We start from the raw sequence: 27249 nt of genomic DNA on the forward strand, positions 1-27249 counted from the left end.
CAGTCCACATTTGGCTCCCAGGCCTGGGGTTCTCCGTTCTTCTTCTACAGAGGAGACAGTGATTCATTCATAAAGTTGGTGGTGAATCCTGATGTTTTAAACAGGACAAGAGTGAGTGATGACGGAGGCTTCCATTGACAACAATAAATGCTTTTGAAAAGTGCAAAGCAGGAGAGAATCCAATCGACTGTGCTTTCTTTTGAAAGACTTTCTCTACCCTAATCCTTTAACCTAATTTGCAGTTTTTAATCTTAGGCACTGGAAGCAACACAAGAAGGGATGAATATTAAAAGGAAAAATATTATCTGATCTGTGATTGAAAGCCTTTTTTCTGATTCTTTCTTCATTTAAAGCCTCAATAGCAATGCAAAGGGGATAAGCGGATTTCCTTGATTTAGGCCACTCTCTCCAACAGATAAATTAACGCGCCCGTGGTGTGCTTTGTATGTGTGCTACTGAAAAATGAAAGACAAACTCTGCCAAACCCAGTGAAGTGACACTGATGTAAAAGGATGGCATGTGTCACTTAATGAACATGAAAAAGCATGCTCCAGAAGGATTTTCAAGCCTTTATTCAACAGTGTAAATGGAATTACTTATATGGACAAGCATAATACATGCAAGTGATATTTCATAAGATGAAGGATCTTCCAAAAGGAGGAATGGATGCGTAGAAAACCCAGGCACCCAAGGATTGCTTTGCGCTCCGAGAAGCAGGAGAAAGTACATGTGCAATTGACTTGCACAGCTGTTGAGTGGAGGGATCCAATCCTGTGTGGTGCTGGCTAGTGCTCCTTTGCAAGCAGCTCTCCTGCACATACAGGAAGCAAGCCTCTTGGGAAGGAGCAGCGACCAGCACTGTGCAGGATGGGATCCTCCCACTTACTAGCTGGTAATAATAATAATAATAATAATAATAATAATAATAATAATAAATTTTATTTATACCCTGTCCTCCCCGTTCAGGGCGGCTAACACCAATAAAATCACAGTAAAAACATAATAGGGGTAAAAGAGAAGGGGAAAAAAAATTAAAATACAGGTTAAAATGCAATTTAAAATGCAGCCTCATTTTAAAGTAGCTGATAAATCAAGACCATAAGGGGAGGTAAACATAAGGGTCAGACCAAGTCCAAACCAAAGGCCAGGCGGAACAGCTCTGTCTTGCAGGCCCTGTGGAAAGATGTCAAGTCCCGCAGGGCCCTAGTCTCTTGTGACAGAGCATTCCACCACGTTGAGGCCAGTGCTGAAAAGGCCCTAGCCCTAGTTGAAACCAATCTAACCTCCTTGAGGCTTGGGACCTCCAAAGTGATATTATTTGTGGACCTTAAGGTCCTCCACGGGGCATACCAGGAGAGGCGGTCCCATAGGTACATGGGTCCTAGGCTGCATAGGGCTTTAAAGGTCAAAACCAGCACCTTGAACCTGACCCTGTACTCTACCGGGAGCCAGTGCAGTTGGTAAAGCACTGGATGAATGTGATCCCGCAGCAAGAACCCTGTAAGGAGCCTCGCCGCCGCATTCCGCACCAGCTGGAGTTTCTGAGTCAGCTTCAAGGGCAGCCCTGCATAGAGCGAGTTACCATAATCAAGCCTGGAGGTGACCGTCACATGGATCACTGTGGCCAGATCAGGGCGAGAAAGGTAAAACAAGTAAAGCAACAGAAATACTTAAGTAACTGACCAATCACATAGGTTTTGTCCCCCCACTCCAAAAAAGTCCTGCCCACCCAAAAGAAATCCTGGCTACGTCCATGCCTGAAGCCCTTCAAATATTGGCTTGGATCTTAGCCAAACATTGGCTTGGATCTTTGCCAAATCCAATGCACAGTCCCAGTTTCTCCTGCAAGGATCCATTTCCCCCCAGGGCTGAAACAGTTTGTCCAGAATCATTCAGCACAAGCTGTAGCCAATAGGGAAGATGTGGGTCATCAGGTGATGGAGGCAAGGACCGCAAACCTGAAGGGAAGAACATGCAGTGTATGGATATGTATAGATGCTAGGAGAGGATATATTTATCAGATATTATCCTTCCTTCCTCACATTTGTGAGTTCAGCAGAGTGCAACCCTTTGCAGCTTAAAAGGGAAACTTAGATAGGTTAGCTTTAGCCTTTTATTTTAAGTAATCCAGGATGCTTTAAGGCAGATTGGATTCTCCTGGTATTTACCCCTTTTCTCCCCCTTAAATCAATAAGCACACAAACAATCTTGTAGAAGGTAAAAATAAAATTTATTCACTCAGAATACTTGTTGAAGAGTAACAGATACAGCAGAAGTCACCAGACCCTTACATATAGTGAGAGGGTGGGGAGGGGTAATACTCAGAAGGGTGGTGGGAATGGGTGATTGGCTGATAGGTGTGGTAAACCTGTTGACGTCACCTATCAGCCAATCACCCATTCCCACCACCCTTCTGAGTAATACCCCTCCCCACCCTCTCACTATATACTGTATAAGGGTCTGGTGACTTCTGTTTCAGTGTATCTGAATAAGTGTGCATGCACACGAAAGCTCATACCAATAACAAACTTAGTTGGTCTCTAAGGTGCTACTGGAAGGAATTTTTTTTATTTTGTTTCGACTATGGCAGACCAACACGGATACCTACCTGTAACTAGCAGCTTTGTTCAGGCAGGCTTAAAATGGTAATCCAGTTACAAAGATATACTTTAGTCTAGTTTAAAATTGAGTCTGAGCAATGGAGCTCAGACATGCAGATGTTCTCACTGCTGGAATGAGGACAAAGAGCAAAGAGGAGGTGCCCAGCCAGGTGAGGAGATATGTGGTTATGCCCTTCCCCTGTGAAGGCACAGTGGGAGTAGCTCGCAGAGTTCTGTCTAGCAAACTTACAGGAAAACTCTTTGAGCCTCAGCTATTATCATGTGCGTATCTAGCAGACATGCATTGTTGGTTTGACTGCATTGTAAATATCCCACACCCAGGGTGTGTTCTAGATCCACTGCCACCAAATTAGCCTGTGGGGCCAATGAGCACCTCCCCACCACAGGAGCTGGCACTTCCTTTGACACAAAGGACTCCATTGCAGAAGACCCAGGAAGAGCTGAGGCTCCCCCACTCTGTTGCAGTAGATTACTGGAGGTGGCTGCGCCCCTTTAAGTCAAGCAACATCTTGCAGCACAGGTACTGCTAAGCAAGTAAGCTGCACCTGCTACAGTATATAAGGTCTCAGCTTGTTCATTGCTGGATCAACTTCAGAACCCTGTGTTCCTAGAGCGCTGATTGGCTCCTGCTTTAAACTCAGGTTTTGACTTGTTTTGCAAACCAGAAATAGCTACACACAAATATATTTTAAGCAGCTGAGGTCCATATTACACCTGATTGAAGCAAGAGTACCTGCAATGAAGTTTTGGTCTTATCTTTATACTGCACAGCACATCATGCATATGAGACATTCTTTTTTGGTACTTCCCAAAAGATTCTTGCTGTTGCAAAAAATAATAATAATAGATATACCATATCTGAATAGGAAATTATCCACAGAAAAAGAAAAGGGATCATGATGCTGAGGAAACCATTGCTTCCATGAAGTATACCATGTGTGCTGCAATGTCCCTTGAAATGAACAAACCACCAGAACATAATGGGTGGGTCTGGCAGTCCTCAACAAGCCATATGTTGGTAGCATCTGCCAAGTGGCATCTATCATTGAAGCAGGTAATTTACTGTGCCGAAGAAAATGTGTTGTTGCCCGAATGTGTGGATTGATTTGTCAAAGTCTGAACTATAATAATTGGGACAACATTACAGATAAAGATTTCATAAGAATAGTTTGGATATACAGGCAAATAAAACATTTCTCCAAACTGTTGAAGGCTCTGGAGAGATGTGCTTGATGGGCTCAATCTTGTTAATATAGTCCTCTGACAACTGGTGGTGGGCAGCTTCGTTTTCATTTTCACTTTCTCTCATCATTTTATATAAATTGTTGTGGGGGATTTGCTTGTTGGATTCAGTTTTCATCTACGTACCATCGGGGTGACCTGGTGGCCCTCCATATGTGGTTGGACATCAGTTGTCATTGGCCTCAGTCAGGTTTTACATTCGTTTTGGAAGAAGAACTAAAATGATTTCTCAGTACAGAACAGAAAAGAAACTAAAGAGGTAAAAGAAACAGAAGAGACCTCTTCTGGTCTCTAACCAGCCCTCTGCCAAAGCAGGGAAACCAGCCACGGCTGCAGCAACCATGAGAGGTAGGCATGCTGGCCCAAAAATGGAAGCAAGAAGAATTACCAACGAAAGAAGAATGGCGGATGAAATTGATGGACTATGCAGAATTGGATAAATTAACAGGAAGGATTTGAAACCTGCGGGACCAGAGATACTTAGAAGACTGGAGTAAATATACGAACTATTTGAAAAGTAATTGTAATGAACAGATTATGCTAGTAGGACTGCAAGAAGTTTTGGAAGGAGGACTATCTGAAATATTGCAAGAAAGACTATGAGGAGAATTTTTCGTTAATGATAAGAGTAATAGAGAAATTAAGAAATGCAGAATAAGTGATAAAGAACGGAAAATCATCAGAGGTGTTGAAGGAAGTCTAAAACATTGTATAAGATAAGAAGTTATGTTATATGATTGTTGGAAATGATATGTTAAAAAACCATATATATATATATATATATATATATATATATATGAGAGAGGTAGGCATGCAGACTCTGCTCAGAAATCTCAACGGAAGAAGAGTGTTCCGTGTTCTCAAACAGCCTGTTCCACTGGTCAATAAAAGGGTATTACATGGATGCTTTTCCGGGACTTCCGGGGGCGGCGCGAACGGCAATGGCGGTCCTCTTCTGAACGGGAGAGGAGGCTCCGCAGGCAACGGGTCGTCCGCTACGGCGAAGCGGAGACCCATTCTGGAAAACCCCAGGCGGCAAGAGCCTGGGGTCTTGAGGCTCGGTGGGCGCCTTGAGCGACCCTCCAAGCGCAAAAGGAACCCCGTAAGGGGCTCCGGAGCGCGGAGGGGGGTTGCGGCGCTGAGAGCTGCTTCACAGCCTGAGGAGCGAAGCCGCGCTGCTAATGTCGGTGAGCGCTGATCCCTTTTCCTGCTAAATTACGGATTCGGACGAAAAGCAACTAACTTGTGAGTAAAAGACTGAGTCACTTGAAATTAGAGACTTTAAAGGGAAAATCTAAATTGGCTTGAACTTGGCTGAAAGCGGAGAGACGTGGAAGCAGGAAGTCCGTCTTCCGCAGCCATTGAACTTGAAAAAAGCAATCAGCTGGAGGAGTGGAGGCTGAAAGAAAGAGATCCTAAGCTTTACAGATCTAAGCATCTATTGAACTTGCATCTTAAAGTAAAGACTTTAAGCTAAAGATTTGGGATTATTACTTGCACTTGACTTTCCTCCTTTTATTGGATTACAAATTAGAAGGTGAAACCCAGAGTCAGGAGCTGCCTGAGCACTAAGGGAGCTGTCAGTACTGCAGATTTGGATACTGTATATTGGAACTTGAAACAATCTGAGGGTATTGAGACCTTTTAAATTTGAAACACTCTTTTTGGAGATAAATAAGCACTGTCTGTAACAAAGTGACCATTTATAAACTCTGCTAAACATTTGTATTTGAAGGTTCTTGGACATTAAATTAGACTCTGAAAGACATTTTAAGCTCCCTCTAGAGGATTGGATTAAAACAGTGACTTTACATGCACATTTTACTTTCGATTCCCTTGTTGTCTGCTTGCTCTGGACCTTTCCATTCCCATGGGAATAACTCAGTGTGACCTTGACTGACAGATAACGTTGGAATGAGTGGCACAAGAAAAAGAGGGAGAGCTAAACAAACAACTTTAACAACTCTAACCTCAGCCTCACAGACACGTAGATCATCTGTACCTGCTTTGCCCTCAGAAGTGGAGGGAGAGGGCGAAGCAGAGCAGTTACAATTGGAAGATATGGCCTCAGGAGTATCTGTTTCTGTTCTAGACAAAATTTTTGAAAAATTGGAAGCTTTGGACAAGAAAGTAGATGCGCAATCAGCAAAGATTGACAAAAATACAGAATGTCTAAATAAATTAACTATACAAGTGGTACAGAATGCACAAGCAATTGGACAGTTAACGGAGGCCTCAGCAGAAAATCGGAAATTGGCTGAGGACACCAGACAAAAATTAGAAAATTTAGAGCAAGAGGTAAGACCACTCACTAAACAAGTTGGGGAACATCAGATTTATCTCTCCATGATAGAACTGCGAAATCGTGAGAATAACTTGAGGATTAGATCATTACAAGAGGCAGAAGAAGGACATCTAACTGAGTTTTTGACCAAAGAATTCTCCAAGTTCTGGAATTTGGAAGAAAAGGACTTTAAAATTGTGTCAGCTTTCAGACTTGGAAGATTCATAAAGAAGGAGAGGCCCAGAGACTGTTTGATAACATTGAGATCAAAGGAGGAAAGGGATAAGATCTTGGGCCTACATTTCGTAAAATCACTGGAGGTTTTGGATAGAAGAATTGAAATCTATAAAGATATCCCAAGACTACTGCTGGATCTTAGAGCCGCCTATTCTGAACTTGCTAAACTACTAAGGAGCAACGCAATTCCATTCAGGTGGGAATTTCCCCAAGGAATATCTTTTACCTTTAGAGGGAGAAAGGTTAAAGTAAGAACACTGGAAGAGAGAGACAAATTCCTGTCTACATACGGAGAGGACCTTCAAAAAGGAATTGAACTACCTTCTGGGCCTGAGGCAACGCCAGTACCAACATCAGCACCTGTGGAACCTGAAGATCCTGAGAACAAGATACCACCCCTTGAAAAATAACCAGATAATTCAGGATGTCTCTGCAACTGTTGAGCTGGAATATTAATGGTTGTAACATTCCGGAAAAAAGGAAGAAAATATTTCATATATTAAAAAAAGAACAATTGGACATTATTTGTTTACAAGAAACACATGTGACGAGGCTCCACAGAAAAGTGTTAATAAATAAAAGATTGGGCCAGGAATTTGTATCGTCGGACAAAGTTAAGAAGAGAGGCGTGGTGATATATGCAAAAGAGAGCCTGTCACCTAAATTCCTATTTAAAGATGAACATGGAAGAATTTTGGCTATTGAGATACAATATCAAGGAGAGAAACTGCTGATATTAGGAATCTATGCACCCAATGAAGGGAAATCGGAATTTTACAAGAAGTTGCAGGAGACAATGCTGGACTATCTAGACTACAACAACATCATAATGATGGGAGATATGAATGGGGTCGTATCAACTAACATGGACAAGTCACAAAGTCAAAATGTTACAAAAGAAGGCAGACTACCTAAAACCTTTTTTGAAATGACTGACAATATGGATTTGATTGACATTTGGAGGACAAAGAACCCACTAGGAAGAGAGGGAACATTCTTTTCTGAAGCCCAACTGACCTGGACAAGAATCGACCAAATATGGATTTCTAGAGGCCTGGCACCTAAGGTCAGAAAAGTGGAAATCTGCCCAAAGACCTGCTCCGACCATAATGCAGTAAAGATGGATATGACACTATTACCAACTGGATCCTTTAGATGGAAGATGAATGACAATTTGTTTAGAGATCAGGAAATTACCAAGAAGGCCCAAAAAGTTTTGAAGGACTATTTTGAGATAAACATGAACAATATGGTGGAAAAAAGAATAATCTGGGACGCAAGCAAAGCTGTAATGAGGGGATTCTTGATACAACAGAATGCAGTAAAGAAAAGAACACAAAATGAGAAAAAAGATAAGATCTTGGATAAAATAAAAGAATTAGAGAAGAAATTAAGAGTGAATCCGAAGTCACAGCCAACTCTGAGAGAAATTAAACTTTATCAAACACAATATTCTAAATTGATAAATCAGGAAATTGAATGGAAGGTTAAATTAATGAAACAAAAAACGTTTGAGTCGGCGAATAAATGTGGAAAACTGCTAGCTTGGCAGTTGAAGAGAAGACAAAGATTAAATACTGTTACAAACTTAGAGGTTGATGGAAAAAACATCCAGAATCCAGTGGATATCAGAAAGTGTTTCCAGAGATACTTCAAAAAATTATACACCCAAGGGCCGCAAGACGATGTTGAGATTAAACAATTTTTGGCAAAAAACGGACTATCTAAATTGTCACAAGAAAATAGGACAATCCTGAATTCTAAAATAACACGACAGGAGATCGAACAAGCCATCCAGAACATGCAACTTGGCAAATCTCCAGGACCAGATGGGCTGACCTCCAAGTACTATAAGACATTAAAAGACTATTTGATACAACCTTTGATGGAGGTCAGCAATGAAATTATGGAGGGGAAGAGGGCACCGGAGTCTTGGAAGGAAGCGTTCATCACATTAATACCAAAGTCGGAAGCTGAAAAGACACAACTTAAGAACTACCGTCCCATCTCTCTTTTAAATGTGGATTACAAAATATTTGCAGACATTTTGGCAAATAGATTTAAAAAAGTTTTAAATGAAGTAATTCATAAGGACCAGGCCGGCTTTCTCCCAGGTAGACATCTGTTTGCTAATACAAGGAACATTATTGACATTTTGGAACTTTTGCAAACAGATATAAATACAAAAGCAGTTTTAATTTTTATAGACGCGGAGAAGGCCTTTGACAATATCTCCTGGAAATTTATGATGGGAAATTTAAAAGAGATGGGAGTGGGACGGGGTTTTGAGAATGGGATTGAGGCGATATATTCAGAACAGAAAGCTAAACTGATAGTTAATAATGTGGTTACAGAAGAGTTTAAAATTGAAAAAGGGACACGACAAGGTTGCCCTATTTCCCCTTTGTTATTCATTTCGGTTCTGGAAGTGCTATTGAACATGATTAGAGGGGATCGGTTGGTGGAAGGAATTCAGGTCGGTCAGAAACAATATAAATTAAAAGCTTTCGCAGATGACCTGGTTTTGACCTTGCAGAAGCCAGAGCCCAGTACGAAAAGAGTATTACAACTGATTAATGACTTTGGTCGGGTGGCTGGATTTAAACTAAATAAACAGAAAACTAAGGTTTTGGGGAAAAATTTGACTGATACAGAGTCAGAACGGTTTCAGAATGAGACGGAACTTAATGTGGTTAAAAAAGTAAAATACCTAGGGGTAAACATAACAGTAAAAAATCTAAGTCTATTTAAGGACAATTATGAAAAATGCTGGACAGAAATTAAGAGAGACTTAGATAGTTGGTCAAAATTGAAACTTTCTTTGTTAGGCCGAATTGCTGCTATCAAGATGAATGTATTGCCAAGGATGTTGTTTTTATTTCAAACACTTCAGGTTTTGGACAAAACGGAGTGCTTCCAGAAGTGGCAGAGAGACATTTCTAAGTTTGTCTGGCAGGGCAAAAAGCCCAGAATTAAGTTTAAGATTTTAACCGATGCAAAACAAAGAGGGGGCTTTGCCCTGCCAGACTTAAAGTTGTATTATGAAGCCGCAGCGTTTTGCTGGCTAAAAGACTGGCTACTTCTTGAAGACACTGATGTGTTAGATTTGGAAGGGTTTAACAATGCCTTTGGATGGCATGCATATTTATGGTATGACAAGGTTAAAGCAAATAAGGCCTTTAAGAACCATATTGTCAGAAAATCATTGTTTAATGTCTGGACAAAATATAAAGACTTGCTGGAAAATAAAACACCAAGGTGGCTTTCACCTTTGGAAGCCAAGGCCCGAAAAAGACCCAATATGGAGGCTAAATGGCCAAAATATTGGGAAATACTAGAAAAGGATGGAGACAATTGGAAATTGCAGAGTTTGGAGAAAATGAAAGACAAAGTGCGAGATTGGTTACATTACGCTCAGATTAAAGAAGTTTTTAAAAATGATAAGAAACTAGGGTTCCAGGTGGAGAAATCGAAATTAGAAACAGAATTGCTAGAACCAAAGATTAAGGTACTTTCAAGGATGTATAACTTGCTGTTGAAATGGAATACACAAGACGAAACGGTTAAATCGGCTATGATAAGGTGGGCACAGGACATTGGGCACAATATCATGTTTGAGGACTGGGAGAGGTTGTGGAGTAATGGATTGAAATTTACTGCATGTAACGCTCTGAAAGAAAATGTAATGAAAATGATTTATAGATGGTATATGACCCCAGTCAAACTTGCCAAAATTTACCACCTGTCTGATAATAAGTGTTGGAAATGCAAAGAGTGCGAGGGAACGTTCTTCCACCTCTGGTGGACTTGCCCTAAAGTGAAGGCGTTCTGGGAAATGATTTATAATGAACTGAAAAAGGTATTTAAATATACCTTCACTAAGAAACCAGAGGCTTTCCTTTTGGGTATTGTCGGTCAAGGGGTGGCAAAGAAGGACCAGACATTTTTTATGTATGCAACAACAGCAGCAAGGATACTTCTCGCAAAACATTGGAAAACTCAAGATCTACCCACACTGGAAGAATGGCAGATACAACTGATAGACTACATGGAACTGGCTGAAATGACCGGCAGAATCCGTGACCTGGGAGAAGAGAGGATTGAGGAGGACTGGAAGAAATTTAAGAACTATTTACAAAAGTATTGTAATTTGAGTGAATGCTAAATAAGATGCTAGATCAAAATAACTGAGCACCACTAAATTTAGAAGTTTTTAAGAAAATAAGTAAGACTGGGAAATTTAGCTCCTTCTGAGAATTATAAGATTATGAAATACAGATGGGATATAAGAATTTAAATAAGATGATAAATTGCTGACCAAATGTTATAACGATGAAAGTGGGAGCGGGAGATGTGAGGAAGTCCAAAGAAAATGTGAAAATATGTTAAGATCAATGTTATATTGCTTATTATGTTTATTTTTATTGTAAAACCTAATAAATTGCTTTAAAAAAAAAAATACATGGATGCTTTTCCTACCCTACCCATGATGATAATGGGTGGCAAATGCAGTAGGTCTGGCTTACCACTCCTTGAAGTAAGTGAAGAAATTCACATTCTTTTCCCTTCCCATTAGTCTGCCAAGGCTGCAGCCCTAACCTCACTTGACCTGAGAGTAAGCCCCACTGAATTCAGAAGTATTTACTTTTGAGTAAAGAGAGGTTAGGATTGCAGCCTTAGTGTAAAGACTTTGGGAAAGAGCCAGTGTACAAAAATATTCCCCTAAAACAATGGCAGGATACCATATGAAAAAGTCTTCCTCCCTCTCTCCAAACAGCACAGAGCCAGTTCTACCAATGACTTTTCACACATTCTTTATATCTTGTTCCTTGGCAGGCAGTAATATGTTTGGCGCATATGGCACTTTTATTATAGCACCCAGCAATAATCTTGAAAAATGCAGCATAATTAGAAGAAATCTGAATAGAACATGTTAGGGAGTAGACTCATTATTTCTCAGAAATACCATAAAATCCTATTTCATATGATATTCTCTTCCAAAGCACTACACTAGCTCATTTTGGCACATTGAAAATGAATCACTTCTTCTGATTGTCTGGTCCAGGGACTCAAATAAATCACCATTTTCCTTCCAGAAAACTTGGTTTTTTTAAAAGGAGGAAGAAATAATTTCCAGATACCTTTTTCAAACTCCAGTGCATTAGGCATGGGAACAGCTGTTGATAGCAGCTGAGTTATGCTGAAGACTTAATGCCCAGCGCATCAGCAGGGACCCTTTTTCAGTTAAAGATCCAAATAGTGACCAGTGCCGAAAGCAAAAATTGTGTGGAGGAAAGCAAGACAAAAGTCAGAGACATCTATGAAAACATTCATTCCATCAATATACTGGAATATTGCAATCATCAAACCACTTTTTATTCTATCACAAAAAAAATCTGACATTGGTTTAAGATCCAGAATGGCTCTGAAATATTTCCACTGTGTGGAAGGTGTTTTGCACAATTTTTTTGTGGCATTCAGGATCTGTGGTTTGAGAAACATACTAAATCAGGCTCCCCCACATTCAAATGTGATCAGGCTGACAGCTAGTCAGTCATTAATCTTGATACTAGTCTGTCCACTGCCTATGATCTACCAGAGAGGCCCTTAGCTATACTGGGCTCTCCCTGGGGAATGCAGGACCCAGGGAAAATCAGACTGTGAGGGTCCCCCGTTGCCTTCACTTTCTCCCTGCCTCTGCCATTGGCCCCCTGCCCCCACCATGGCAATGGTGACATAACTAGAGCAGTAATAAGACATTCATTTTCCTTTCATTGCACGCAGCACAGTTTCTGTTCCGCTGTAGTTCATCTACTGCCAAGTTACTCACCTTGCAGTCAGTCCACTGTGCCAAAATTACATAACTTAATTTATGTAATCAATTACTTAAATTACATTCTCATCACATTCTTCATCCCCATTCATTTCAATATGAAGGAAACACAATGGAAAGGAGGGGGAAATGTAATCTGTTATGTATCCTTTGTTGAAAGCAACAACTGTGAGTACTGAGTATTCACTGGCTCAGTTTCCATTCTTGACATGAGGTGAGTAAGTCAACACCAGCAATTTCTGCTCCCATTTCTAATTTTGTCAAAACTCTCCAACATCCCATTCGGAACCAGCAGGACCAGACTTTCCTAAAGGAATGGAAGAAGCTTTCGATGTATTTGGAAAGCAATTGTAACCAATTGACATCACTTGTAGGGTTAAAATAAGTTTTGTAAGCAGTAATATACAGTTATTAGGGTTACAGATGCTTCAGATTGTGTTTTTTCGGGTTGCACACCACGCCGAACCCGTAAGTACTGAAATTGGTTACTTCCGGGTTTCGGCACTTGCACATGTGCAGAAGCACTAAAATGCGCTTTGTGGATCCCACACAGATCACATTCGCAACCCAAGCATCCACTGTATAAATTATTGTGAAAAGAATTAAGAAAGGTATTAAGATTTGAATTTATAGCAATAACTGTAGTAACAAAATGCATAATTAGAAAGGATTTTAGAAAGCCATCAGTTGAGGTTGAAGGAAGTCTTAGGCTGTGATGCTTAAAAGGATGATATGCTGGAAAATATGTGTAAAAACCAATAAAAAATATTTTTTTTAAAAAAACAACAAAACTCTCCAACATCCTGAGGCAGAAATATCACTTCCTCCACTCCTCCATTTACTTTTTAATGTTGTTTTGCTGATTCTTTAGTGGTAGTAGCTTCTAAATCCTTACTTGCTCCCCCACCACCTCTGCTGTATTAGCAGCAGGAACACTGGTGAGTCCTCGACCCCTTCCCTCCCTCCCTCCCTCCCTCCCTCACTCTAAGAAGGAGGGGTGCGGAGAACCTCACCAGGTAGCTGGGATGTGAGAGGGCTGGCCAGGCAGTGGGGCTGTAAGCTGTAGCCATCAGGTCCAGGACAGTATCTCTCATTGCCCCTCCCCCCCGGGGTAGCCCTCTTTGTGTCCTGGATGTGGTGGAGGCTCAGCTGATGCAAGTGACAAAGAGGTTTTTCTCATCCTCCATCTTTCTCGATTGCAATCTGGCAATGCCAGTTAGGCACTTGGAGTGCGGGGTATATATTATATAAAGGAATGGACATTTTAAATATTTCAAATCTATATGGAAATGTTAGGTTGCTTTGAATTACAGCAAAACAAAAAACCCACCTATTGTATATCTCTGACTGCAGTGATAAAAATTATAATCTCACTGAGAAGAGGACTATTCAACCCAGGAAAGAGATATATGGACATTACATCATATACTCAGTCTGTGGCCATTGCTTGTAAGGTTCCTGCCCCCTGCCCTCTAAGCCAGGAAGTTGTAACTCTGTGCTGTGAACACTGTCTTACAGTGCAGTGCTTTATGGCACAATAAACCATTTTATGGAATCATAAAATATCACACTGTAAAACCACAGCATGAATACACCCCTAGTGAGATTATCTTACTCTTTCATTTGGTTCAGCTATTTCAGTGTGCTGATGTGGATTAAATTAATATTATATTATTATTTTTAAAAAGAAATGTATTATTATTATTATTATTTGATTTCCAGAAATTTAATACATACAAGTACATTTCTCTACGTTCAGTTCATTTCTTTGAGCTCCCCCACCCCTCCATGGCTTCTACTTAATTCCTTGTTGTGCTGCATATACAACCCTTTTTTATTTTGTAGGATATCCTTGAAAACTAATTTTATGACTTATCAAAACTGAAAACATCAGAGCCATTAAAATATTTTCTCTCTTCTCATAGAGACAGAAACAAAAAAATGACATGAATATTTAGGCTAACAGGGCCCAATTTGATTGATTATTAAAGGATCTGCCATGGAGAAGGCTATTATTCAATTGGAATAATCCCCATTAAGCACTTGAGTCTCAGTCTCACATCTGTTTGCACAATACTAACCTTCTTTGTGGCCCAAACCACTTGTGACTCTTCACAGCCCATACATCCAACAATGTGCCATTACTAGGGTCTGAGCTAGTCGGACACAGACCAGAAAAATCCAACTGAGCCACAAAAAGAGTTCAGCTAAGATCACATTGAAGCCAAATAGGAGGGCAGGTAGATAACCTCTAAGAATTCTCATGGAACACAGAATATCTGACAAATATCTAGTCAGTTCCCACCAATCATTGGCTGGCTAACATAAGGTCATTGCCTCCAATCTCACAGAATAATGCCTAGCGTCTCTTCTTTAGAGGCTACATGCAATGCCACTCACCCATGATGCAAGAGCAGAAGAAGAGAGCACATTTCTCTCCCATTCCTTCTTTGCTACAATCCTCCTGTACTCAATGGCTTTGGGCTGCTTCAGGGTTCTCTGTCCACTAGCACAAAGGCTCTTACACTACTGGGTGGTTGAGTTTTAATGTTGGGCAACAGAGCTATCCAATACAACAGCTGTGCTAAAGGAGACTAGTCACATAACAGAATGTGAAGTCCATTGTCCAGAAATGTCTCCTGTACAACAATATTCCACTGGTGACTTTAACATAGTGCTACACTGGAGACAATCCTTCAAGTTTGGCAATCAATGGATACAGTGTGGGACCAAGAGTAGGGCAGTATTTAGGGGGAAAGCTGCCAACCACCCTAGGAAGTAATATCGGCTGGATGTCTCTGGCTATGCCTTGGGATAGAGTCCATCAAGTCAAACATGTGCAGAAGTGTTAGTGTTTTGGGAGTGAGAAATCAGCATGGTTTTAGTTTTGATTTACATAGGCTGCATTGCCAGATCCCAACAATATTAATTGAATGAGCCAGATGGAGCTCAGTTCTTGGTATCATTTGAACAATGACCAGAGCCTTTGCAGCCAAGCCTTCAAGGGTTGTTAGGCCATTGAGAATTGTGCTCAATGTTTTTTCATGCACAGTCCATCACTCTGCCCAAAGAGATGAAAGGGAAATCTTCAGAAGTGTTCAGATTGGCTCAGAGCTCCAAACCAAGCATCCATTGAGAGTTTTGCCATCTGGCTCACAGTGTAGAATTCACCAAGTCTAAAATGTTAAATGACATTCATGGGAATATTATGGAGCCTCTTTTGCCCTAACCCATCTAATTTTGGCAGTAGTTGTGAAACATTCCAATAGTCTTTGTCCCTTGCTATGCATATGGAAAGATCATATGCTTCCCAAGTGTATATGTGCCTGCATCACACAGGGCATAATTTGAAGCTTAGCACGGGCTCCTGTTTTTCATATTTAAAAACACATTTTTTAAAATGATATTTATTAAGAATTTTAGAATTACAAAAAGAAAAACAAAAGAGAAAAAGAGAGAGAGAAAACAAAAGAAAAACAAACCATAATCGAACAATACAAATTGATAAAAATCAAAATCAAGAAATAACACGACACAATCAAAAAACAAAAATATGCCACAAACATTTAAAAACAAATCCAATATTCTCAAATCCTTAACTGTCATTACCTTCTTTCTTTGACCTCCTCACTCCTCCCTTTTTTTGTATCCTAGTTGTTAATTGTCACAGCAAATCCTTTCCATATTTCATAATATTCTGTCATTACATTACCTTAATCTATTTTAATCTCATCTTACTATAAAAGACCTTAAAACTTAAAACTTAGATCTTATTTATACCAATTTCTCCAAAGATTTTTTTTTCTTCCAATCTTCATCCAGCGTCTCTTCCTCCTGGTCCCGGGTTTTGTCAGTCCTTTCTATCCCATCAATCTAGCGCATTAACCTGGTAATCTTATGTCCGAGGCCCTTAAGTCCCTTCCATGTCCCATCTGCAGTTCTTCTTCATATTTATACCTGTACTTTACTTTGTCTCCTGCTCCTTTCACTCGTGGGAACTCTAACTTAACAGTGTTTTTGACCCTTCTCGACATCAGCCCCTTTTCCATAGTCCACACTAAACTCCATGTGGTATTTAAAAACATGTTTCAAAGTCCCTCCAGAATTAAGAGCCCCCACAACCCCAAACATCTCACGGCCCATTGCCAGACTTGAAAAGTCCAAACATCCCTGCATAGGGGGGTCTATCCAACCCCCCATTTCCAAACCAAACCAAACTTTATCTTTCCAAATCTGGCTTTTTCCAAGTTCATTTGTCAAATCCAAGAACTCATGTTCCTGCTGGGCCACAGCTCCCTCCATCTCTGGCGCCCAAGGTTCAGCAACATCCTCTTCCCTCATCTGTTCTGTCAGAGCACACTCCTGATTTGATTCCTGGGTGGGCTCTATATAGTTTCCCACTACCTGTCCAAAATTTCTGATCGCAACAGTCATCAAGTCCGTCTTCTCATGTAGCTGTTCCAGCAGGGCACTTGTTTTACAGAAAGCACGCAGCAGAGCTTCTGAATACATTGTTCTGCAAGGTCAGAAGTCTATTCCCACGATCGTAATCTATTGCAGCTGCAAGCTCCCCGGTTCAGAATTGGTAACAGTTTCACAGGCTCCCTCTAGGGGAAGAGCTTCTATTTGTTCTTTTCTTTTAAAGGCAGATCTAACAACAAAGTTTCCTTTTTCAGATATTTTGTCAATATTTGTTCCTTTAAAATGCGAAGGGGAACAATGGAATCACTATGTTTCTCTTCTTTTAACTATCTGTCAAAGACGTTTGTCTCTGGTCAATGAGCTTCCCGAAGAACGTCAGTCCTGACACCCCGCTCCAGGATCAAGACGGTGGAAAGTTACTTTGTGTTACACTCTCTTCTGCAGGTTTAAACAGTCCGGAAAAAATCCCCTCTCTTCTCCTGCTTCCGAAGGGGGTTCAACAATTTTAAATGATGAAAGTTAATCCTTTACAGGCGATTTTCTGAACTCTAGTTTGCCATGTCTTTGCTTTAATCTATCTACAAGAAACGGAAGGCTGACTTCCTGTTTAGACCTTCCCGTTTCAGTGCCAAATTGAGGTAAATTTCTTAGTCCAATTTTCCTTTCTACTCGCAAATCATTATTTGAAGTCCAATTGTCCGAAATTTAAGTACTCACGGGTAATTGTTTTAAAAGCCAAATTGTCCCAGGAAAAAGGCAGCACTCTCTGGCAATGGCTGTGCGGCTTCGCTCCACAGAAGAAGCAGTTGACTCTCAGCACCGCGCCACTTCCCCCTCTTCACTCCGGAGCCCGTTAGTGGGTTCCTTTGCGGGTTGGGGGGGGCGCTAAAGGTGCCCGCCGAGTCCTATGGTCACAGGCTTCGTCCGCCTGTGATTTTTGAAAGGGTCCCCGCTTCGCCGTAGCGGGAAAGACCCGTTTCCCGTGGAGCTGGTCCCTCCAGACCAGAGGGAGTCCGCCATTACCGATGGCGCCACCCCGGAAGTCTTAAAAACACATTTCTGACCCTCGTGGTTAAAGATAAAATCCTGTAAATCAGGACTATTTTCCAATAAAGGCTTGGGGACAAATTCCAGTAGAGTGACCAAATATGCATAGAAGAAGAAGAAGGAGATTTAGGGTAGCTAGTCTCAAACGTTTGTTGAGGGGAGACCTAGGGTTTTTTTGTGGGGGGGGGGAGTTATTTGTCCTGTCTTCACGCTTTTCTTGATGGAGGACCGCTGTAGCCACCCCCAACGACACGTTCTCAAGATGGAGGGGGAGGGAACAGCTGCAGTCGCCTGCGGTTCCTGCGCAATGTTTGCCATCTTGCCAAAGGTTGCAGGCAGCTTTACCTGCAGCAATTGCATGTTGATTGCCCTCTTAAAAGACAAAGTCCAGCAACTGGAGGAACGTGTAGCTACGCTCCAAAGAATTAGGGAGCTGGAGCTTTTCTTGGAAGCAACAGAGCACAACGTCTCCACCAAGGAGGAGACAGGGGACTCCCCTGACAAGGAGGCTAGTACACCAACACAGGAGCCAGATATATGGAGAAACGTGACTCAAAGAAGTAGGAGGCCCAGGGTTCGCTCTGATTGTTTAGAAATACACAATCGCTTTGAGGTCCTCTCCCCTAGCATGGAAGACGAAGAGCAGACTCCATTTGAGGATCTCTCCCTCATTACAGTCGATCAGGTATATGAAGACGAGCAGCAAAGTCAGTCCTCAGGGAATGTGCAGGCGACCTTGGAACGGATAGCTCACGGAAGAACCCCGACCAAACCTAAGAGGAGGCGTGTAGTGGTGATAGGGGATTCCCTACTGAGGGGAACAGAAGCAGTGATCTGTGGGCCTGACAAGATGTCTCGGGAAGTGTGCTGTCTCCCCGGGGCTAAGATCCAAGATGTAACTGAACGACTGCAAGGAATCATAAAACCCACTGACAAATACCCCTTCCTCTTGGTTCATGTGGGAACCAATGACACTGCAAGCAATAGCCTCCAGAAGATCAAAAGAGACTACGAGGCTCTGGGCAGGAAGTTGAAGCAATTAAATGCACAAATTGTCATCTCATCTGTCCTCCCAGTTGAACGACGTGGCCCAGGGAGAGAGGGAAAAATAGTGGAAGTGAACAGCTGGCTTCGCAAATGGTGTAAACAGGAACGGTTTGGATTCTTAGATCCCGGACTGCAGTTTCTTGAAGATGGACTTCTGGCAAGCGATGGGCTGCACCTCACAACGGTTGGGAGAAATGTTTTTGCCAAAAATCTCAGAAACCTCATCAGGAGGGCTTTAAACTGACTAATGTGGGGGAGGGAGACAGTGCTCCTGAAGGTACGAGTCTATCAATTAATGAAGATGATCATCCAAATGTCATAGACCAAATGGAGCAAACAGCACACAGACCTAGTGGTGGGAGGAAAAAATCCTTAAATAAGAGACACGGGGGAATGATTAATGGACTTCAATGTCTGTACACTAATGCACAAAGCATGGGAAATAAACAAGATGAGCTTGAGCTCTTGGTACAGCAAACTAAATATGACATAATAGGCATCACTGAAACCTGGTGGGATAAGTCCCACGATTGGAATGTAATAATGGGGGGATACAATCTATTTCAGAGAAACAGACCAGACAAGAAAGGAGGAGGTGTGGCGTTATATGTCAGGGATGTGTATACCTGTGAAGAGATCCAAGATTTAGAACCTCAAAGCCAAAGTGAGAGCATTTGGGTCAAAATTAAGGGAGAGAAGAATAACAGTGACCTCATTGTGGGAGTTTACTATAGATCCCCAAGCCAAACGGAGGACATAGATGATGCCTTCCTGGAACAGATGGCCAAGCATGCAAAAGGAAGGGAGATAGTAGTAATGGGGGACTTCAATTACCCGGATATTTGTTGGATGTCAAACTCAGCCAAGAGCATAAGGTCAAACAGATTCCTCACTGGCCTTGCAGACAACTTCATTGTCCAGAAAGTGGGAGAAGCAACAAGAGGAACAGCCATTTTAGATCTGGTCCTAACCAATGTTGATGACCTGGTTAGTGGGGTAGAAGTGGAAGGATCATTAGGCGCGAGTGATCATGCTCTTCTGAAGTTTACTATACAGCGGAAAGGAGCAGCCAAGCATACTAGGACTCAATTTCTTGACTTTAAGAAAGCCGACTTCATAAAACTTAGGGAAGTGCTGGGTGAGATCCCATGGACAGTAATACTAAAAGGAAAGGGAGTTCATGATGGCTGGGAGTTTGTTAAGAGGGAGATACTAAAAGCACAACGTCAGGCAATACCAATGAGACGGAAACATGGAAGGTGCCTAAAGAAGCCAGGGTGGCTATCTAAAGAACTTTTAACTGAGTTAAGATTAAAAAAGGATGTGTACAAAAAATGGAAAAGGGGGGAAACCACCAAAGAGGAATTCAAACAAATAGCCAGCACGTGTAGACACAAAGTCAGAAAAGCTAAAGCACAGAATGAAAAGGCTTTTATGGGTATGTTCGTAGCAAAAGGAAGAACAAAGAAACAGTGGGGTCACTCAGAGGAGAAGATGGTGAAATGCAAACAGGGGACACAGAAAGGGCTGAACTCCTCAATGCCTTCTTTGCCTCAGTCTTCTCCGATAAAGAAAACAATGCCCGACCTGAAGAATTTGGAGCAAATGATTCAGCAAAGGAAACACAGCCCAGAATAACTAAGGAGATAGTACAAGAATACTTGGCTAGTTTAGATGTATTCAAGTCTCCAGGGCCAGATGAACTGCATCCAAGAGTATTAAAAGAACTGGCAGATGTGATCTCAGAACCACTGGCAGTCATCTTTGAGAATTCCTGGAGAACAGGCGAAGTCCCGGCAGACTGGAGGAGGGCAAATGTTGTCCCTATTTTCAAAAAGGGGAAAAGAGAGGACCCAAATAATTACCGCCCAGTCAGTCTGACATCAATACCAGGGAAGATTCTGGAGCAGATCATTAAGCAAACAGTCTGTGAGCACCTAGAAAGGAATGCTGTGATCACCAATAGTCAGCATGGATTTCTGAAAAATAAGTCATGTCAGACTAACCTGATCTCGTTTTTTGACAGAATTACAAGCCTGGTAGATGAAGGGAACGCAGTGGGTGTAGCCTACCTTGATTTCAGCAAGGCATTTGACAAGGTGCCCCATGATATTCTTGTAAAGAAGCTGGTAAAATGCGGTCTTGACTATGCTACCACTCAGTGGATTTGTAACTGGCTGACTGACCGAACCCAAAGGGTGCTCATCAATGGTTCCTCTTCATCCTGGAGAAGAGTGACTAGTGGGGTGCCACAGGGTTCTGTCTTGGGCCCGGTCTTATTCAACATCTTTATCAACGACTTGGATGATGGACTCAAGGGCATCCTGATCAAATTTGCAGATGACACCAAACTGGGAGGGGTGGCTAACACCCCAGAGGACAGGATCACACTTCAAAACAACCTTGACAGATTAGAGAACTGGGCCAAAACAAACAAGATGAATTTTAACAGGGAGAAATGTAAAGTATTGCACTTGGGCAAAAAAAATGAGAGGCACAAATACAAGATGGGTGACACCTGGCTTGAGAGCAGTACATGTGAAAAGGATCTAGGAGTCTTGGTTGACCACAAACTTGACATGAGCCAACAGTGTGACGCGGCAGCTAAAAAAGCCAATGCAATTCTGGGCTGCATCAAGAGGAGTATAGCATCTAGATCAAGGGAAGTAATAGTGCCACTGTATTCTGCTCTGGTCAGACCTCACCTGGAGTACTGTGTCCAGTTCTGGGCACCACAGTTCAAGAAGGACACTGACAAACTGGAACGTGTCCAGAGGAGGGCAACCAAAATGGTCCAAGGCCTGGAAACGATGCCTTATGAGGAACGGCTAAGGGAGCTGGGCATGTTTAGCCTGGAGAAGAGGAGGTTAAGGGGTGATATGATAGCCATGTTCAAATATATAAAAGGATGTCACATAGAGGAGGGAGAAAGGTTGTTTTCTGCTGCTCCAGAGAAGCGGACACGGAGCAATAGATCCAAACTACAAGAAAGAAGATTCCACCTAAACATTAGGAAGAACTTCCTGACAGTAAGAGCTGTTCGACAGTGGAATTTGCTGCCAAGGAATGTGGTGGAGTCTCCTTCTTTGGAGGTCTTTAAGCAGAGGCTTGACAACCATATGTCAGGAGTGCTCTGATGGTGTTTCCTGCTTGGCAGGGGGTTGGACTCGATGGCCCTTGTGGTCTCTTCCAACTCTATGATTCTATGAGAAGGAGAAGAAGAAGAAGAAGAAGAAGAAGAAGAAGAAGAAGGAACGCATCACCAAAGAAAGAGGATTTGAATATGTACAATTTTATTCAAATCCTCTTTCTAACCCTGGATCCAGTAAGTGTTACAATATAATCCAGGTTAGCTTCCTTTGTTGAGGTGGTAGCCTGAGTGACGAGCCATTAAGGGAAACAAAGGAAAGGGGCTCTGTGTGAGACTGCAAATGGGAGGGCTCCCCCAGCTCATGGTTAGTTAGAAGACAAAGCTAGAGTTTGGCAGTTGGCAGTGATATGACCTCGTAGCAAAGCAGCAAGCTCAAGAGAGAGTCAGAGTGACATTTGAGAGCCAGGGCAGATTTCTGTTTTAATCCAAGGCAGCTATGGGAGAAATGCTGCGAACCCCTCAATCATAGACTCAGGTTGTAGATCTGTATAAATAAACCACATACCATAAAGACACCACAGTCTCCACTGTGCCTCATTCCAAAAGGAAACAAAAACCCTGTGTAAGCGCATGGATCCCTGGAATCTCACTATATGTGTGTTGTGTGTGTGAAATAATTACTATAAGATAAAGATACAGCACATTTCATACAGCAGATGTATGCTCCATCTGCAGAACAAGTGCTTACTGTGGGTGGACAACTTCAAAGCCCCAGCTCTGCCTTCAGATCTCCCTTTCATTTGCTAGTTGATAACAGCGGCAGCTATTTCTTTAAACTAAATGGGACCTATGCTCCCATTTCTCAAAAGTTGCATTTCCCTGTGAAAGAGCCTTCCATTTTTCTGCCTTATTCACAACTTATTTTAGAGTTGTTGTTTTTAGAATTTTAGTGAGTGCACAGCTGAAGTCACCTGATCATTGTGAGACCGTAGGTGGTGTGTTTACTTGTTATTTCCATTAAACATTTCTACAGCACTCTTTCCACACTGATTTCTTTAAATGCAGAACATCTTCTTTTTTAGAACTACAACAAACAACTGCCAGGTACACAAAAGGCAGTTTCCTCACCTCTCCATATTTATAGTACAGGAAAGGCCAGCCAAGTAACTCATGGGGTTTTCAGGCACCCAGGAAAGCTGCAGAATGCAGGCTACCAAAGAGATTATTTGACAAAAATAATTGGCCATGTCAGGGGGATGGGAAGGGACTAACAGCAACAGCACCAAAAGGAGGTATTCCACTCCACTCATGAAAATTTCACAGACATGGTTAATTTTTGAATACAATTTATCTTCTCAGTATCTGATGAAGGCATTGGGGAGAAATTATAGGCATGGCATTACTTCTGAATCAAACTTGGAATGGGCAGTCCCTGCAGTGCCACAACCATAAGACATTTTTGTTCATGCGTGGTGATATGAATAACCCTGTAACTGGCTCATCCCCCAGATTCTGGCAGTCTCCTTTAAAAATGGCATTTTCAAAAGCTGTTTGTGATATGATACAGGCATCACCAGGTCAAAGAAAACAAGAGTAAGTAAAATAAAATCACTGTATTTTTAAAAAGCATTTGTTTTGTTTCTATTTTTTGTCTTAATTTGTTTTCACAACTAATTCAGGACATAAGTTCAGAAAAGGGCAACCAACGTGATCAAGGGAATAGATACATGTATGTATTTGATCTGTTTACTAGATGCTTCTAATCCTTTAATTAGCATGTGTGAATGTGTGAAAGACTAAGTAAGTGAGGCAAACATTCTAAACTGTGTATTAGATGCTTATAAAACCTAGGGAAATTAACATGTGTTAAGAACTAATCAAGTCAGCTCTTCTCCTTTTGAGGTGTTAACCTGGGATTAATGAGCCATTAGCACTACAGCGGATCAAAGAAGCCCACCATAGAGAGCAAAGAGGTGTGGTCCCTTTGACTCTAGAGATAAAAGCCAAGGGTTTGGAGAAGGAAGGGGAAGCTGGGATGTGACCTTGGAAGAGCAAGGAGGCTGCTCTGGCTAAGGAGAACCAGGACCCGCTTGGTAAGCAGATGCATAGGTTGCAAATACAGTATGTGTAAATAAACCATACATATCATACAGACACCAAGTCTCCACTCTACCTCATTTTCCAAAGGAAACATAAACGCATGAAAGCATGCCTGGAACTCCCTGGAATCTTGAACCGCTAGGAGATTGGGGGAGATGTGCAGCAGTACATTGTTAACTTATGGAGCATGCTCCCACAGGATGGCTTTAAAATAATATTAATATGGAGAACACAAATCTGAATTGGCCCCAGGCTCACCAAATAAATCATTCATTAGCAGGTCAACAATTGAAGACCCGAGCCAAACCTCTTACCGAATTTGAGCTTCTGCTGTTGAATCAGAGCGCTACTGAAAAGGATATAGGCTGTATATAGGGAACTGCTGCATAATTTTATATAGAGAATTACTACACTTTCCCCAAATACATGCATTTTTGTACACACTGGTTGGTTGGAGAACTGCAGTGCAAAACTCTGAGTAGTGTTAATTACAAAGGATAATTGTTTTTCAGTTCATATATAGGTGAAAGAAGAATGAATTAGGTGGTTTCTCATTGAAATGGAAGCAAAATCAATTTTGCCCCCTGCCCCTAGTCTTTTCCATGAAGGCTCCCAATTGCAACCCGGTCATACACAGATTCCAGCATCTTGTGATTTCCATGGAGTTAAGATAGCCTTATAAAAGTGAAAAAGATCTTCCCAAATGCCACAATTAAAATGTCCTACAACTTGATGTAAGGTTTTCTTAAAGGGTGGAATGTGGGTGGGTGGGACAGTCTATTACTTGCCTATAAAAAAAAACTATACCTAGAGATCAGAAGCAGTATATCAGAGGTGGTTTCTAAAAAAGAGAAAGGAGCCAGTATAAACTGTTTCTTGGAACATCTTTAATTTATTTGTTCCTGATGAAGTGATGCTATTTAGCTTGGTAATATATTCTGAATGTAGAAGTAAAGTTCGCTTCATTGTCTTTTCATCTGGCATCCAAAACCATTTTCAGTAGCAGAAGTTTCATCTGATATTTGTGTGACGATATCTCTGGCTGCATTAAGAAAACATGAAATACAGTGTGTGTGTGTGTGTGTGTGTGTGTGTGTGTGTGTGTGTGTATACGGTATATATATATTTGTTGTTCAAAGAGATATGCAACCTGGTAGAAAACACAAATGAGGAAAAAGGGGATGTCGACTTTTATGCTTATGAGAATAAATGAAATTGGTTTAGTTGTGGCTTTGCAAATTTTTCAGCATCCACTGCTATTTGTGATGGTTCCATTGGTGACCATGGATAAATAATGTCAAAAAATATGGAACCTCTTTCACATCACTTCAAATGCTCCAGAAATGACTTTGTACACAGGAGATCACCAGCTCTTTCTTGCCCCCCTAGTTTCACCTCTCCTGTTCAGAGAAGTGAATAAAATAATGGTTTTCATCTCCATTCTTTCACTATTCAGGATTCCAAATTGGAATTGTTATGGAATTTCTCACCTTTGAGTTGAAAGACATATCTTCATCAAAAGTAATACATTAATTGCATTATTTTGGCAATTTATATACCATTTGACTACAATAGATTCTAAGCAGTGTGCAATAAAGATATCAGTTAAAACTATAAAATTAGAATTCAGTTAAAATGCCTGCTGCAATAAGAAGAAAGTTTCAACAGGGGAAAGGACCTGACTGACCTCAAATGTAAGGGGGTTCCATAAAATTGGGCTCATAATACTGAATGCATGTCTCTTCATGAATATATGCCATGGGGGACCACTAACAGTGACTCCCCTGAAGACCTCAGAGATCCCTCAAGGTCAGGCTAGATTTGCTAAAATAAAATAAAATAAAATGGCAAGAACTAGAAGCGGGGACTCAAAAACCGCCAAATGAAGATTGATAATAATAATAATAATAATAATAATAATAATAATAATAATAATTTATTTGTATGCTGCCCATCTGGCTGGGTTTCCCCAGCCACTCTGGGCGGCTTCCAACAAAGATTAAAAATACATTAAAATACTTAGTGGTCACAAAATGATGACTTTGGGGAGGTAGGGATAATCATTTTGGTGGTGGGATGCAATGGAGTAGCCTGGAAAGGGACATGGTTACCTGTTTGAAAACCTGAACAGCAGCACTTTACATTGAAACGTTTAGCTAACTCGTAACATCTTCTGCCTCAAAGCCACTGCTTTTTGCTGTACCCTTGGCCAATTGCTCAGCTTCTTCCACCCAAGAGCTGCTTTAAAATTACACCTCCCCCCCACACACACATTGCCTTCCAGATAATCTGATCTCCACCCCAGATTCATCTGCTGAATATGTTCTATCAAATGTGTCTTGCTCAAGCATCAAAAGACTGCAAACTATCAAATGGTTTATCCGCAGGAACCTCTAAGAGTTGCATTATTTGCCTAAATAGATTAAGTTTGACAGGGACTCTACTCCCACCTTTGTTGTTTTCTTCTCCAACCATACAATGAGCATATTACACACTTTTAAAGCAATAAATAAGATTTATACACAACCCATGGGGATTTTCCATTAAAATTTCATAAATCACATTGTACATTATCCTTTTTAATCCTCAGCCTTGCAGTGTTAGTCACTGGGAAATATATTTAACCCAGCACAAAATTCATGATAAGCTGTGCGGAAAGAATATTAATCAGAACTTGGATGTAAAGAATGGTTTTCAGTGCAGTGTGTGTGGTGTGTATGCACACATTTGTGTGGAGGGGGGTTGCTTTATTACTGCAAGGTATTTTTCCCTTCCTATTTGCTGTGCTTAATAGTAATTCATCCATTCCAATTTCTTGGCGTGCTTCCCACAATCAGGAGGAAATAACCTTGGGAAGAGGCAGGCACGTTTCCTTCTGGAAACTTTCTCCCATGGCTGAAAAAGAGAATTACACACTCGAGAATGTGTCATTTAGGATAAGAGGATTCTTCTCACCTGCTTCCTTACCCCAGCCTCTTACATGTAATGTTGTTCATGTGCGGTTTTCCCCATGTGAAAGATTTTTCTTTCACAAAATACCTAGATCAGTAATTGTGGCATGAGAGAGTGGGACTTTAACCCTGAGCCCCCACTGCAGTCCCGCTTGGCCCCTGCACTTGATACTGGCATGGCAAAGGATTAAAGACCCCTTCCTGCACACCATGGTCCTGATCCACCTTGACTATCTGTGATAGGAAAATATATGGCCACCCATATGAATGATGTTACATGTTAGCACCCTACCCCAGCCCAACAAGGAATCCCCCTAATGGATTTTGGCGGACAGTGATTTATGTCCAGAGGTCCAGCTGGGCGCTGATGGGCC

At 41.4% G+C, this 27249-nt stretch overlaps 1 protein-coding gene across 1 annotated transcript in view; it reads left to right on the forward strand.

The window, feature by feature from the left end:
• The first annotated feature begins 17913 nt into the window (after nt 1-17913).
• LOC308463820 (uncharacterized protein) overlaps nt 17914-27249 on the forward strand; it is a 174406-nt gene continuing 165070 nt past the window's right edge. The window contains exon 1 of the mRNA XM_080982589.1: nt 17914-18998. Coding sequence (XP_080838715.1) covers nt 17949-18977 — 1029 coding nt within the window. The 5' untranslated portion in view covers nt 17914-17948 and the 3' untranslated portion in view covers nt 18978-18998. The remainder of the gene's footprint in view (nt 18999-27249) is intronic.

Source organism: Podarcis pityusensis (assembly GCF_964106645.2).
Source record: "Podarcis pityusensis genome assembly, chromosome: 15".
Lineage (NCBI taxonomy): Eukaryota > Metazoa > Chordata > Lepidosauria > Squamata > Lacertidae > Podarcis > Podarcis pityusensis.